General features: G+C 38.1%; 1 protein-coding gene across 3 annotated transcripts in view; it reads left to right on the forward strand.

Annotated features, from left to right (window-relative positions):
* The window catches only part of WWOX (WW domain containing oxidoreductase), a 507,992-nt gene that overhangs the window by 393,591 nt on the left and 98,060 nt on the right, over positions 1 to 16,341 (forward strand). The window contains exon 9 of one of the 3 annotated variants that reach the window (XM_082770297.1): positions 1,083 to 1,182. The exons of the other annotated variants lie outside the window; for them this stretch is intronic. Coding sequence (XP_082626423.1) covers positions 1,083 to 1,118 — 36 coding nt within the window. The 3' untranslated portion in view covers positions 1,119 to 1,182. Of the gene's footprint in view, positions 1 to 1,082; positions 1,183 to 16,341 lie in introns of those variants that run through there. 3 annotated transcript variants of the gene reach the window in all.

The following is a 16,341-nucleotide window of genomic DNA, read 5'->3' on the forward strand; positions in this document are numbered from 1 at the left end:
GCAATCCCATTTGAGAAATTCAAATCTTCTGCAAGCATGGCAAGGACGTTATGGAAACCGGGCAGCACATTTGCATATTCTCATAATCATAAACATGTATTTTTTTTCATTTGTGCTGCGATGTTCTCCATTCATATTCTAAGTGGCAAAAGCTTTTAGCTGTGATTGGGCCTGGTCCTCAGTGGACAAAATTCAGCTGCATCATGTGATGTTTATTAATCTAAAAAAGTTGTCTTTCAAAACATACCTAAAAACATATGGGAGTTATGAGGAGCAAAGCAATTGCAAGTTCATTTGTTATTTCAACAAGCTCATTTCTGATTTCATGATTTCAGTTGTATAATAGATGTGGAACTGTTTGCAGGTTGTTTGTAGTCATATATTTTTCATTTGGTTGCTTGGGTTAAAGAAACGAAAGACTGAAACATATCATCCCCTCAGAGAAATGGATGATGTTACACGATCGGTAGGGCTTTTTTCTCCCCTTCTCATTCTTTTGTCAGATGGCATGTGATATGCTTTTCAGGCAGTAATTTAGAGCCTGTCAGTTCTGCAGTGGTCACTGGGGATGGAGCCATCATCTGACTCGCTGCTCTTAGCATTTGGGGTTCTTGGCTGGCAAAGGTGTAGGTCTGTGTCTGGAAAAGCATTACAGGGTTAGTGAATCACTGAGCTATGTCAAGTTTGAAGGATTCTCAGCATCTTCCTCAGTAATCCTTTACTCACAATTGCCCTGTGATGGCCTGTTATGTTAGTTACTCCTACAATGGATTTATGAAGTATTGTTAGTACAGAAGAAGATATTTACTCTACAACAGTTCAATATACGCATTTCTCCAAAGCATATTCTGTTACATTAGTGCTCCCTAAGGAGGGAAAATATATCACGTATTTGTTGCTTGTCATTTTTAGTTTTAGTTTATCTTGTAGTTTTAGTGTATATGTGCTCTCGCCTACCTTTACCATGTGGAATAGTATGAGTAATTTTGTAAGAAGAGGACTAATTATAGTTAATATGGGTTGCTTTTCTATGTACAACAAAATATTTCTACCTGATGTTTCTACTCTTTCTTCTTACTTAGGAAGAGCGTTATGAGGGAAAAGCAGAAAGTCTCTGACCTTCATGTGATTCATACACCTGGTGAAGATCTGGCTGTTACAAAGCTGTATTTACATGTCAATTTTGTCTCTATGGCTAAAAAGAAACTGTACAAAGATATACCACCTTAAAATCCTTTTTTATTGCTGCCATTAACTTTAATTTAAGATAATGCAGGTCAATATGATGGATTGAGTGGCTTATTAATTATAATCTGTGCACCAGGAGAGAATTCAGGAGGTCAAGTTTGTTAAAGGGGGAGAGAATGAGAGAAACTCACCTGGGGCCAGTTCTCAGATGGAAGTTGCATGGGTTACTTGTTGCTAGAAAGTGTGTGCTAATGGAGAGATGAAAGCTTCCTTCATTTGGCACTTTACTGCTTTTCAGCTGGAGCTGGTGGAAATGTTTGGGCAGACTAAGAGAGGAGCATGGGATACAGGAACAAACATATCAGTGGCCCACAGGTCTCTGTATGTGTGTTAGGGACAATAACACATGCTGCTCTAGCTTGTATAATAATTGCAGAAAAACCACATACTTGTCCCATGGGTTGAAGTGGAAGTGTACGTTTTTTTCCCTGAAGAAATTCCAGTTAGCTGGATTTTGTGTAGGAGGGATGTAATTATCACCTCCTCTGTGTATCACCTCTGTGTATCCAGTCAGGATTATTTTTTCTTTCTCAGTTGTGCATCTCAGAAAAATGAGAATAGGATAAAATGGTAAGTTAACAGCTGACAGCCTTGATTGTGATTCTGTGTGGTAATAGAGGTCAAATAATTGGAGAGAAGGTTGGATTTTCAGTAGATATCTTGGGTTTTGGGGCTTTCTGTACACAGGAGAGTGGTACATGCATCATTCTTGTCTGATGTGGTTTGCTGTAGGCAGTAATGTTGAGCTGGCACTTCAGTGGCTTTAGCCAGAAATACCCAGTTGAAAATATTTATTGCATTCTCTACGATGGCTTCATTTTAAAATGAGTAAATATGGAAGAGAAAAAAAGTAGCTTGATATGCTAGCTCACCTGACACAGAGTTGAGTTGGCTTTGCTGGAAGAAATCCTGTTTCATTACCTTGCAATCTTCGGAGTCATGTTTGAGGCAGTTCAGATGTTTCACTGCCTTTTATTTATTTTTAAGGAGCGTCAGAAAATCCCATATTTTTTCTCATATTTCTTTACTTTTTCTGTTTTTAAAAGGTTGTCAGAAATATCATATTTCCTATACACACTCTAAACCTGTGGCCCAGGGTGGCCTGCCATATCTCTGTGCCTTATCTGTCAGCTGTGCTGGGGCTTACATGATGTACTTCAGTAACGCGGATGATTTAAGACACGAACAACCATCCATTAAAGGGGGAACTGACCTACAGGGATAAACATTTTAAGTCAGGTTTTGAATCAAACCAAAGGCAAATGAAAGCTTAAAAGTAGCTGAAGGAAACTATGGGAGCTAAATGCCCAAATAGCAGGTGTCATGAAGGAGCAAACAAGCTTACAACCCAGTTCTTGAAAAGTTGTCCAGGGAGTCCTGTTTTACTACTTCATGGACGAACATATAAAAATGTAGAGAACAGCATCTGTGCAAAGAAAAATAACAACCTGATAATCAGGCTGCTGTTGTCATTAAATAGTCGTGAGAGTCCAGTGCTTGAGTATCATAACAACAGTGTAACACAAAATATGCCCCTGTGGCAACATAATTTTCTTCCAATCTTTAGGAAGGGCATGGGGGAGAGCTCTCCTGATCTTCTGATGATAACCTCTACAGTTATTATCTTCTTTAATCCTAATCCAGATGCAGCTATATACTCCTATGTTACCTAGGCACCTGGGCCTATGTGGCTAAATTAGCTTTTTAACAGTTTGGCTACCACACACATCTTATATATATATAGCTGAGCCTTTATGACAACAAATGCTCAGTTAAAGGACTGACATTCTCACAAAGCTATTATTAACCAACATGTCACCTCTTCTGTCCTTGCATATGCAGGGTTTCCACTGATGCACACAAGTGTACTCCAAAAGGATGCATCTCAAAATTGCCTCAATGCTTTCATTTTTGTTTTCGAATGCTGCAATACAGCATTCATAAAAATTACATTGCAAGTAGTCTGAATATCTGTTTGAAAGTTAATGTCTATAATGGGATGGGCCTATTAGTTCTCTTATCTTTTTACCTTGCAATTTAGTCTTCAGTGCAAAATACATATTACAAAATAGTTACAGCGACAGAGGAGAGTGGAAGAGCAAGAATGCTTTTGGACTGAAGTCTCTAACACGATCTGTTCCAGGCCTCTGGCAAGAAGTACAGGCTAGACTGAGTGAGTAATCATACTGAGAAAAATCATGGCTTTGGTCTTGACAGGGCTGTAAGGTCCCAGGAATACCTTGCTAGAGTTATGTCATGTGAATATCATCTCTGTTCTACTTAACTTGTCCCACTTTGTGGGGCTCTTGAGGTAATGAGACTACATGAAAAGGATGTGGAATCCCTTCTTTCAAATGATACAAAACTAATCTTTAAGTATATTGGAGTTATTTTTTATATTTTAGCTCACAGTGGAACTGAGGGAGAAAAAGCAAGATGGTTATCAGAATTGTGTGATATTAACTCCCATTACTTCACAACCTGCTGTTAGCAGAAATGCTCAGATGTAAAAGCAAACAAATCCCTGCCAGAGGGAAGGTGTTCCAAATACAGGGGTGGGCTTAATATCAGAAGAAAAAAATTCCAGTGCAATTTTATGCATAGGTTGGGCTGTAATGAATGACTATTTTTTTGCAAGTCACTTTGTACGAAATGAAATAGTTTATTTCAAAAAGTTAACACACACACACACACACAAAACCACTGATTTCTTTTCTCTCCAATTGAAGATCAATATTTTTATCAAGTTGGCAGGCTCTAGAAAACATAAGGACCTGACAGTCAAAGGTACTATGCACCTATTATCTTTAAAATGTTTAAATAAATATTCAGGGCTATTGAAAATGGTATCCTTGTTCATTCAGTAAGCAATATGAGATTGATTTTGCTATGCCCGTTTCAAGAGAGCTCACCAGGTATATACATATGTATAGGACTCTAATAGATACACTCATTAGCATAATTAGCAATGTTGAGATGCCTGAAACTGAGGAGGGAAGATTTTCTTTCACTGACAGTTGGGCTAACTCAATTGCAGGCCTTAGGTCTTTGGTGACAGGGCTTGAAGGCTTCCTCCTTCTTAACTTAAAACTGCTTAAAATTGGAAAAGAGCCAACCCCAGAATATTAGAAGAGAAAAGAAAGAATGAATGACCAAAGAGAAGGGAAAACCTCAGCCCTACAAATAAATGCCGTTTACTCTGCACAGTAGATACTATTAACTGTGGGAAATTGGAGGAGAGAGATTTTTAACTTTTTAATAATAGAAAACAAAACTGTGGGCCTTCATATCATACATTTAATTCAGTAGATCTTGGAAATTGTATCTGAAAATATAAAATACTATTTAACGTAAGATTAAAATTGGTGCAAAAAAAAGTAATAAAGAATGCTGCTTAAAAATGTATTGTGTTATAGTTTCATGTAAATGTTATACTGGAAAATCTTTGAGAGAGGTAGTCTGCCCTTTAAACTTTTAGGCATTTATGGCCTTAATTATGCTTTTCACCAAGATTTTGCATATTTAATATTTCCTTTTAGAGCTTTCACGAGTCTCAATTATTAATTCCACTGAGGATTTATAGGTCCTCTGAATATCCCTTAAGTATAAAGATTGTAGACTCATCAAATACTGTTTTCTTCCTTTAAATTTTTGTGATTTCTGTATCAAATAGGCAACTGGAGTTTTAGAGCAGAAAGTGGAATATTTATCACTTGGGGCTCTCTCTGCCTTTCCAAACAGAAGCAAATCCTCCATGTCCTGCTCATCTTCAGATGTGGTTACGGAACGCAGAGAAATGATCTCTTATTCTCGAGAACGGGTAGTTATTTTTCATATCGCATGGCCAAAACAAACCATCTCACCTAAAGATGCTATTTATAAAGTGAACTGCCTGAAATGGAGAACAGTGTTAACCAGAAGCCTATGAATAAGTCATGGAGCCTAATTTTCCGTTATTACAGCCATTGTTTAAAAATGCATGTCTACCCAGGACTTTGTAATGATTTTGTATTACTTATAAAAACTTTTACTGTTCTTTTTTCCCCTCAGTTATTTCATTACTTCTTCATTAACTTTGCCTCCTCCAGTGTTTGTAGGGCTTCTGAAAACCAATCTGACAAAAAATATATATATCTATATCTCTCCCTATATAGATATATTTTTAAATTGCCCCTGAGACTATCAATGCTTTAGATACTTTTATGCTTCTTTCTTCAAATGCTTTCACCATGTTATGCTTTGGCATCCGTAGCAAAACCCATTAGCTGTGACAGGTTAAGATGCCTCTGCAGACTTCACCACAAAGGAACTGAGTCAGTGCCAACCATTATTCCTTACAACATGCCGCACCATCTTTCAGAAGAAGGCCAAATCTATAACTCTGCTCTTAACTTTGTGGTCCTGTGGGGGCAGCTACTCTGAAGAATGTTCTCAGTTGCCTGTGAGAGTATTTTTTTTAGTCCTGGCTATACCATGGTTTCAGTTCATTAAACCATAGGCAACAAGGACATTCTTCAGCCACTCAGCAGATCTTCTGTCTGTGGGGTATATGTAATTGTTACAGGTTTAGAGTATGCTTGTGGATGAAAGAAACAGCACAGTAGGTAAATTAAAATTCACTGATTGTGGAAACTCCATGAGCAGTATGAGCCAACCTGTGCTTTCTGCATGTCTTTGTACTACTAACCAAGTAGCTAACCAGGCCTTTCTATCAGGCCCCCCAAGTTATTTGACCTCTTGCCAGGTGTCACCATGTAATGCATGGTGGGTTTTGTATTCCAGATCAGAATATCTGAAGTGAAGATTATGCCTGCGCTGTGTCCATTAGTGTCACGGAGAATGAATGAGTGTAACCTCATAGATCCTCATGATGTAGATGTCATAAAAAGGTCTGAATTATACATTAATCTAATAAAGCCCCAGAATCCCCTCCCATTTACAGATGGATCATGTGTCTTTATGTTAGAAGCTGTGTTTGACAGAACATTTTGATGTGGACACTGAGTAGCAGGGATGAATCAATGGCATAATCAGGGCTTGAAATAAACAGTAACTTCACAATTCCTGTACCGATGGTTTCATTTAGATGAAGTTGTGATTGAAAAAACTAGTAAGTGGGCAAAATACAACATTGCTACGGTTAGAAAAACCGATATATTGGAACCACAGGAGAGAGATGTTGGTATTTCTGAAACAAATCAACCAAATTACTTTAATTCTGTCTCTTTCTTGAGATACAAGGTTGGTACTTACTGTTTTTTTCAGGTAGCAGAGTTTTGCAGTACTGTGTTATTTTGGTTCCACATGAATTATAGACCTAATCTTCCAATATAAGACCAATATTTCCTTATGAAATTGAGGGTGTGCCATCTGGTTACTGTTGAAAAACCAGCTGCAAACAAAGCCAGTAACGTTACTGGTACAGTATCTATACTTTTGGTAGGGTTTCTTCCCTATAAAGCTCAAATAACTTGACAAAGGTTCGCTTTATAGAAGGTGCATGTGAGGTGTAGGAAAATAAAGTAATTTCAGGTGAAATAGAGACAGGACTGGAAATAGATCCAGACTTTCTTAATCCCAGTTTAGTTGCCATACCCACTGGACCATCATTCTCGGGATTCTTAGTTTGAATGCCACCTGTGAAAGGATTTAAAAATAAAAATAAAAAAATAAAAATCCTTACAGTGAATAAGAACAACTGATTGTAGAGACTTCTTTCACACTTCTATGGTTCCTTTCTGTATCACTGAGTATCTGTTTGCAGCAGCATTATACTTTTGCAGTTGTTTCTCCTCTGCAGAGACCCATGTGATTTTGGTTGGAAATTCGGTGCAGCTACACCCTTCTGTGGTTGACTGTGCCCATGGAAGTGCCAGCTGCTACTGAAAAGCTGCAATTTCAATCAAGCCTAGAAAGCATGTAATGTGCCACTTTTTCTTAGTCTTCTCTGTTCCCTGAATAACAAGGAAAAGCTAATTAACATGAGATGGCAAATGAATTGCAGTGTCTGCCAGTTCAGTGATGCCGAGTCCTCTTTAGCATTCTCTTTGCTTCCATCCACCACAGTAAATTCAGATTAGGTATCCAGTTGAAAATTATTCTTACTTTTAGTGTTGCATAGCTTATATTCTGGTACATCATATAAGATACAGGGCACCCTACAAAGCATTGCAGAAATCTAAGAACAGGAATTAGGTTGTGGAATCATATGTTCAATCTCTAAAATTTTGACAAATATGCAATAGATTGGATTTCCTCTTTAGGGAAGGTAATTTTTAATTATCCATCCTACTAATATAATTAAGTACCTTCACAACTGTAATTCTAACATCCTCACATTACTAAAAGTCCAGTTAATTTTAATTCCATTTTTCAAGACCAACAGTGCTCTGTTACCTGCCATAAAGGGATTATTTAGTAGCATTAAAATTATATTGCTGGTATTAAGTTCCTGGATGTAGGCCCTGGAGTTTTAAGATGGACAAGCCAAGCTGAAATTCATTAACAATTTAAGAATTACTAAGCTTAAATCATATTTAAAAGTGCTACTTTGTTTTTTAAAAACATCTATTTCTTGGCATCTTGTAGATACAGCTCTTACCAAGCCCGATAAATATCTATAAAGAAAGGGGAAGCTATGTTAAAAGAAGGAGGAATGAAAAATTGTTTCCACCGACATTTGTAGAGTTTAGACTCTCAGGAGACTGATACTTTGACTCTCCAAATGAGTATCATGAACAGTCGTTATATAGAAATGAAATCTATTGTCTCTTTCTGAAACAATATTCAGCCCAAGAGGTATTCTTACAGGTCTTGAGCCACTCATTACACACTGCATCATTGTCTCGACAAGGCTTTTATTCTGAGAAGTTCCTGTGTAAAACCGTGGCTCAGCCAGTGTGGACTCCCAGTGATCTTTTCTCATTTTCACGCTAAAATGAAATTATTGCTCCTCTTCACTTCAATGGCTATAGCACAGCCAACGCCTCCAGGAGACTGATGTGGATTATCTTCTTCATGCAACTATCAACAGAGTAGCCAAAGTCCATGACAGTTGCTCCCATTTGTATCCACTGAGGACAGAAATTGAACACTGGTAACAAATTAAAATAAAAAATTCTGGTTGAATTTCTAGGCTAGCGAAGATAAAATGCCTTCCATTTAAAATGTTTAAATTGAACAAAACTGATACAAGAATCACTGGGGGGGGGGGGGGGTGGTGGTGGTGGTGGTGGTGGTGGTGGAAGCAAAGCAGGAAGGACAATTCTTTAACATCTGAGAGAAAAACTGTGCTTCAAAAGTGGTTCAGGGGGGCCATTGCCTGGGATGTGTTACTTGAGCATTGCTTCTGAAGGATGGTGGTGTCCTCTCAGATGTTCCTCATTATGATGGAATACAGGGTAACATGGTAGGGCAGCTCACTTGATGGGCTGAGGTTGAACACATACATCAGTATGGATGTATCCTGTGACTTTAGATGTTATTGCTCTGACCCAGACTAGGAAAACATGGATTTCAGCAAGTCAGTATAATTATCCATGTCTATGTATAATGATACAAAATAAATAAAAGAAAACAAACATATGAATTATTGGGGAATCATTACATTATTTTTCATAAGATGTGAGGATTCTTTTGGATTATATTCAGGCTTTTCTTCCTAGTACTTTTCATTTAAAGTTAATGTTTAAAATGTGCTAAATAATTTAAAAAAAAAAAAATAGAACATGCTCAAGCATATTCTGCTGACAGTGCACTGAATCAGAAGCTATTTCATGGCCAGTACTATGGCTTGAATGCAGATAATTCATGCAGCCTTCAGTCACAGTTGGTCCATGAGTCCTTAAAAATATTGAGTCCATTTTGGCTAAGCAGTGCTATCTAAAAGTTTACAAGGTGCGAAGTGTTTCTCACAGTGTATGAATGGAGAATTATGCCTGAAGATAAAAGTGGCTACCTTAAGCTTGGCTCCCTGTCAGAAGAAACCCTCTCAAATGAATGAGGCAGGAGTGTTGTAAGCACAGCAGCCTTTAGAGCAAAGAGAGTGACGGGAGCTTCGCTCACATATCACATATTTCAATGACGGTGCAGTTGAGTCTACCACCTGATAGGTAGTGGCCAAAATGTCATGTTTTGAACAGCAATTGCCTTCAGCAGTTAGTCACTTTGAGTTGGTTCATTGTAGGGTTTATGCTTTGACTCTGCTTACTCTCACTCTCTCTTCCTCTGTTCAGTTTTTCCCTTGTGTATTGAATTCAGGGCTGAAGCAAGGAGCCTGCCCTCCTCTGCTGCTGCAGGCAATCCACATTTTCTTTTAAAGCAGCTGCACTGAGCAGAGGCTCTTGTGCAAGCCCTCCATTTGGGGAACATTGGCAGGGCTTTGAGCGTGGGCTGTCCTGCTTGCCCCATGTAATTTGTTCCAGTGCAGCTGGGGCAAATAGCTTTGTTTTCCACCTAAGCTGGGCTTTCAGAGAAAAATCAGTGGGGAACCAAGCTGGCCATTTTCATTTTCATGCAGTGCTTACTTGTATTTAATACTTTGTTGAAATGTTTAAACTGGGAGCTAGCTGTGTCAGTGTCTCCTCTAGCAATAGAGATAACTTTATCTAAACACAGGTGAAGAAGTCTCGGAATCATCTTGTTTTGACATCTTTCAGTCTCTTTATTGTATTATTTCCTCTTTACTTAGCATTCATCTTTTTTTTGCGTTCGTTTTTTTGAGAAAGCGTCTCACTGCTTCAAGGAAGGGAATTTGCAGTGTTTAACAAAACATTTCCCTGAGAGGTGCAATAGTCAATGCTGGGGTATTTTTATTCCAAGATTTCATGGATTCTGATATGCTAGACTTGTCAGTACAAAATCACTCCAGGACGTGACACTGCATATCCATGCATGAAATTAGTTGCATTAATATATATATATATATATATATATATATGTGTGTATATATATATATATAATATATATATATATAAAACAAAAAAGAAAAAAAAAAGAAAAAATATATCTATTGAAAACAGCGTGTTCAAAACATATAAGAAAAACAAACAAAAAAAATGTAATCCATTTCCAGGTTTTCTATTTAAACATGAAGGATTTGACTGGCCTGCTGGCCATAAAAGGCTATGACTTAGACAAAAAAGTCATTTGGCTACACTTAATCCATGCCTTGGAAACAATCAAGAATTGTTCCCCACAGTATATTTTGTAGTATTTTTGTCTTGTGATTGAGGCTAAGCTGCAGTCATGAGATAACTGGGTGCAAGTTCAATTCACATGCTAACTCTTATTCCTGGAAGAATACTGTGGAGACACCATAATAAAGCTTTCTTCTCTATCTGTACCTCCGAGCATTATTACCAGGCTCTAGAGTGATGTTAGCTGCCTTCTGCTAGAGTGAAAGCTGTGTCCAAGGCTCATATAGTGAAGTCTACAGAAATACAAATCTGATAAAAAATTTTTTCTTCTACTTTTCTTTGTTCATTAAAAATTAATAAAATAATGCTTTACCTTAAATAAAACTTCATTCCAAATTCTCAAAGTACCTTGCAAGACCCACCACTACTGGCATGAACTCATCTTTTGAGTACACTAATCACTAGTGAAGTTATTTAATGTAGTTTAGTTATTTTCTATTTTTGATTATTCTTCTTTAAAGCATTTAATTACAAATGTGCTAAAGAAGATTTTTTAATTAATGAATCTTCATTTTTTTTTTTCAAATTAAAAATAAATGTTTCAATCAAAACTGAAATTTCTATGAAAGAAAAACAAGTATAAATATCTGTTTTAGTCCTGAAATAGCTGTCTATCAGGCAGCATGTGATGTCTATCTTGTTTACATGATTTTAGAAGATAGCTTTGACCACAAGCCAGTGTGCAATTGTTTTTCACATAGCTTTGTCTGTGTTTAACATGGTTTCCTTTTTATTGGCTGCATGATATGTTATCTGTCTTCATTATTCTTTAAACTCATGCCTGGCCCATCGGGACAAAATGCAAACTCATCTGAGCCCATGCAGTCAGATGACCAAATCACTTTTACAATTTAGGTAAACTTTCTTCCATGTCCAACCCCTTACTCTTGAACATGGGAGTTTATTGACTCTATTTCCTAGCAGTAGTTACAAGCAGGGCCTTCTTTTCACCAATCAATCCATGCAATTTTGCAAAGAAACAGAGTGTGCTGTTGTTGAGATTGATTTGCACGTTATTTATCTTTTTCTGCCCAGTTTAAATTGGTCAGCCTGATCCTATTCACATGATAAAAATCATAATGTCTCAAATTACTTACTCAATAAACTGTGGGTTTGTCTATTATTAGTGATCATTAACGTTATAATACAGCATGGAAATTTAGAGCAAATTAACTACATATGCAAGCTGCTGGGCTCATCTGCAGTTAATCATAAGGATACTGTTCAAGTGGGCAGAGGATTTTGCAAGAATATTTCCAGGAAGAATTTGTGGGAGGAGAGCTAAATATCCTTGGGTTGTTATATATTTTTTTTTTCCTTGCCATAATCTTGGTCTCCCAAATGAATGTTTATCTGAGACACAGTCAATGACTGAAAGTACAAAAGAGAATTATAGCTCAAATTAAAACAGCTTTTCATTCTGCCAATTCCAAGGCACCAAATTTTTATGACCATAAATAATGAATGGAAGTTCCATGTTGGTACAACCCCCACTGCCTCCCCTGCAGATTTGACAGGGCTCCTGGTTCAATTGTTGCCCTTTAATAAAGGCTATCATAGCCCTTCAACAGAATGATGTGGTGGGATGTACAGCCTTGCATGTTATCAGATGATGACACACACACCGAGTGCCGTGAGTTATCACTTCCAGTCACTATTATTTCCTATGAAAATAATAGCTTCCAGTCACCGTGGGTTGCTCTGAGATTGCACTTGTACTGATGTAGATTAAAAGTGAAGGGATTTCCTGATAATTACTGGTTTGTCTGGCACAAGAAGACACAGATGGAGGGAGGTTTACTATACAAAATCGTTAGAAAACAGTCCTAGCTTTCTGCACTTTGCAGTAGCCATTCCTCATCTTTAAATACTATTGTGAGCTCCAGCTGGAATTTGGTGGCTAGGGCTAGCTGGTCATCCTGGAGACCATTAAAAAATATACTGCGAAGATGCAACATAAATATGAATGAACCAGACCAGTCTGTGCACCTGAGAGTGATCCTTTCAGGGTGTAGCTCTATGAGCATGGTCTCCATGGCTGGTAGCCAAGGCTGGGGTTTCTGTAGGACCATGGTGCTGGCAGCTCTGTCCTTGCACAACACATCTCTGAAGCCAGTGCTTGCCTCCAGGCCAGTTTCTAAGAAAAGCGGCCCATTTTATTGTTGCTTTTTGTGCTGCTGGTGAGATGAATGAATCTCATGGGGGGAAAAAAAAAAAAAACACATCCTAGGCCTGGAGGAATTGCTGTGTGTGCACAGCAGATCTGCATGGGAGGAGTGAGTGTGCTTGGTTTTTTGTGTTTTGTTTTGTTTTGTAAAATCTGTTAGATACTTGCCATAGCAATTCAGCTGTAGATGGCCTGTTGGGTAAACACCAATGTATCCAAAAACATTAAGAATATTTCACGTGAAGTGCTGTCAGGAGCTATTTTATGACCTTCTTCTGCTTTAAATCTCCAGAGTGCAAAGAGTAGCAAATCTGTACGTGTGTGAGCACTCAATCTGAGATGCAAGGATTTCCAAAGTATTTTTTAGTTCCCCTATTTTTTACTGCATTAAGGCTAGGCATTCAGCTATAGGGAGAAGCTATCCTGAAACAGGTTAGTTTGCAGCTGCAGTGCTTCACTGAATGGCAACTGGTCACGCACCTACAAGAACATTATGGTTTCTCTTGTTGGCAGAGGCCAGAGTCAAAACCTGACTTTTGAAGCCTCTGAGAGACATTTTAACTGTTTTGTCCACCCCAAGAGATAGTAATAGGCACATTGTTGTAACCTGTTAAAATACCACGTCTTATTACTTTTGTTTAGAATAAAGCTTCAGTCCCTTATCTATGACACTTGGCCAATGCATCTTCCAGATCTCTCCACAACAGCTCAGCTGGCTCTTCGCATAGAGAAAATACAATGCATTAATGTTTAAATGAGACCACCATAGAGAGGCTCAAGTTTAGCCTGAGCAAGGGTTGTTGTCATCACATTTGTTCCCAGAGGTAGCTTCCTCTGATGTCCTCAGCTGCGGATGGTGGCCTTCTACCTACTCTCAGTGTGTAGTTGGGCAGTCCCTAGATCTCAAGTCTTCTCCCACCCATCCATCCTAGAAATGAATACCATTAGCATAGTTCTTGCTGGAAGTCCCACCAGCTTCATTTCTCTATCTCCTTCCCGTAACCAGCCACCTAAACTAAGTCCTGTCTTCTGCAGGGGAGGGTGCATGCCCTAGCCAGGTATCAATGGCAGCAGCTTCCCTGCTGTTTGGTTCCTTCTTTTGTCAGGGAGCTGTGTACGAAATATTTCGCTTAGTAGAGTAGGGAGTGAACTGATGGCAGAACACCAAGTCAGTTAGCTTTATCTCTGAGCTTCACAGACACAAGCACTGATTTCGCATTTCACCCGCAGTCTATTTCTTTTCCTGCAAATGTCCCACTGCAATAGCTGGCTTTTTGGGAGCTGGGCAGGGGCTGTGCTGGGCATGCGGGGGTGGCTATTTGGCTCTTCTGCTGTATTTAAATTCCTTTGGTTAAGCTGAGGGAAGCATTCAGCTGCAGTGCTTGTTCTGAAATACAGATGGAAGTCCTCCGTTCGAAGCCCCTCTGCCAGCCCCTGTACACATGCTGGCACACCTGGATAACAGCTCTACCTGTTTACAAATTACCCCAATTTTCTGCTTGATTCAGCAGTAACAGCTTACCCTCCCCCGTGATGTAATTAGGCCTTCAGAGTTCACATGTGCCTATTATGATCTCTCTTGTGTTTTGTCTTTTTTTTTTTCTGTAGCCGTAATCATATATATATATATATGTATTAAAATTTCTTATCAATTGTTCAGCTAAATTATGCACAGTGGGCAATGCTAGCCCTCCATTAACATAAAGTATGCTAAATAACGTGTTTTCTTTCTGATAATTATACTCTAAAGCACCAACTGCTTATTCTAGTGAATTTACCTTCCTTCTAGTTTTCCTTGTTTCTTCAAACTTTTAGCCGTCTTCATGGCAGGGCAAGTGCTCCTTCTGCTGTCAGTGAACCAGCCTAATTATCTTCTCTATTATCATCAGAACTTCCAGCTGCCTAATAGCTGGCCACTTGGTGTTGAAATGAACTATAATAGTCCATCCAAGATGATTGTTTTCTGATCATGTCCTTCCATCAGTTGGAACAAAATATTGCTTCCTAACCCCATCAAGGAGTTAATTGCATGATACATATAGCAGAGCTGCAGAGAGAAGTGTTTAGAAGAAGCCTGCCTTCCCATTTTGCTGGCATGCCATTGCTGTCTGTGCTAGCCTGACTGCAACTCTGAACTTCTGCTTTGTCAGGCGTCACCAGATGGGTCCACAGTCATGGCCAACAGTCAGTGAATGCTTCCCAAAATCAAGGTTCACACAACCACCTTCTCCTTAGGCTCCCTGCTCCAGGCAACCAGAAGACCTAAAGAGCTGGCTAAGGGTCCAGCTGCTTGAACACATGAAATAACAAGGTCAAAGTCCAAGGAACATTTCTAGTAGTCACTTTATAAAGTTTAATTTTGAAAATATTTACTTATGTCTTCAGGTTTCACTGGTCATCTCACGTCAATATCCTATTTAGGATTTTCTAAAGGTAATTCATTTAACTTCCTACAGGCATTGTGGAAGGAAAAAGTACACTTTGATACCATGCAGTCTGATTATGAAGTGTTACATAGCTTGCATAGCTAAAAATAGGCAAAGCAATTCTTTGGAAAACTGTTAAAAGCAATGGTTTCATTTTACCTTAGATAAGGGTGAATAACAACCGTAAGAAACTAGAACAATCTGTTTCTTTCTTTGCCCACAGGATCAAAACAGACATTATCTTCAAGATATGTATATATATTTTTTTCAGTTGTGAATGAGCTAATGGAAATATTATTATTCTTTAATAGTGTTTTCTACCCCAGAATACCTGGGGTAGAAACTATCTGACCATAGAGAGTGTTAGTGATATTTAAGGTACTTATTACCTCCTAGAAATCAGCCCTAAAGCACCACCTCAGCAAAAACTCAGGGTAGGAAAGTCTTTTTTCAGTCCTCATTGTACTCCTCTGAAATCTCTCTTTATTCAGAGAAGTGCAATTTTCAAAGAAGGAGGGTATACTTGTTTATAGTACACAGCCTTAGACTTTTAATGAATGTTCACATGATTTGAGACAAGAGGAAAAAACAGCGTGCAGCACACTGGAAATTACATGCACTTTCAGAAGAAAGGCATCTAGATCAGAAAGAAGCATCAAAAAGGCAACCAAACCAATCTTTTGATTTCTATAAAGAATTATTTCAGACTGTTTCAACAGTATCACTGTAAGATTTATAATGAGGCTCTCTTGGACTTTTCGTTTTCATGCAGACGACTGAAACAGTTTTAGCTTCTGTAAATTTAGGTCAAGATTTAATTTTCACTAGTTAGAACAAAAGCAGAGCTGTTCTAGCACAATGGCAGTTGCAGAGGCAGGGGGCTGACTCGTACTACAAACACAAAGTAATACGGGTGTCAGTTTTGAATATGTAAAGTTGTGTCAGCGTGTGAATGAAGATCCAATTCATTTTTATGAAAGTTTAGATTAATTAGTTTTTATAATTTACACAGTAAGGTAATGTAAATGTGTTGCTGCTGCTTGACTTTTTGTCTAATCCTTTGAGTGGATATTTAATCTTTTTTTATATATTAGAATTAAAGCAACTTGGAAGATATGAATAATTAATCTAATTATATGCCGATCACTTTAATTTCTTTAATGTTTTAGATTTAAAAAAAAAAAAACCAACACATTACAAATTGGTTTAGGTTGAAAAACCCTTTTAGAGGATTTTGTATTTCATCAGTAAGTGCAATTTAGAGGATACAAGCTCTGGAGGTGCAACATTAAGTTTACTGTTA

Source organism: Aythya marila, assembly GCF_965140915.1.
Source record: "Aythya marila genome assembly, chromosome: 12".
Taxonomy (NCBI): Eukaryota; Metazoa; Chordata; class Aves; order Anseriformes; family Anatidae; genus Aythya; species Aythya marila.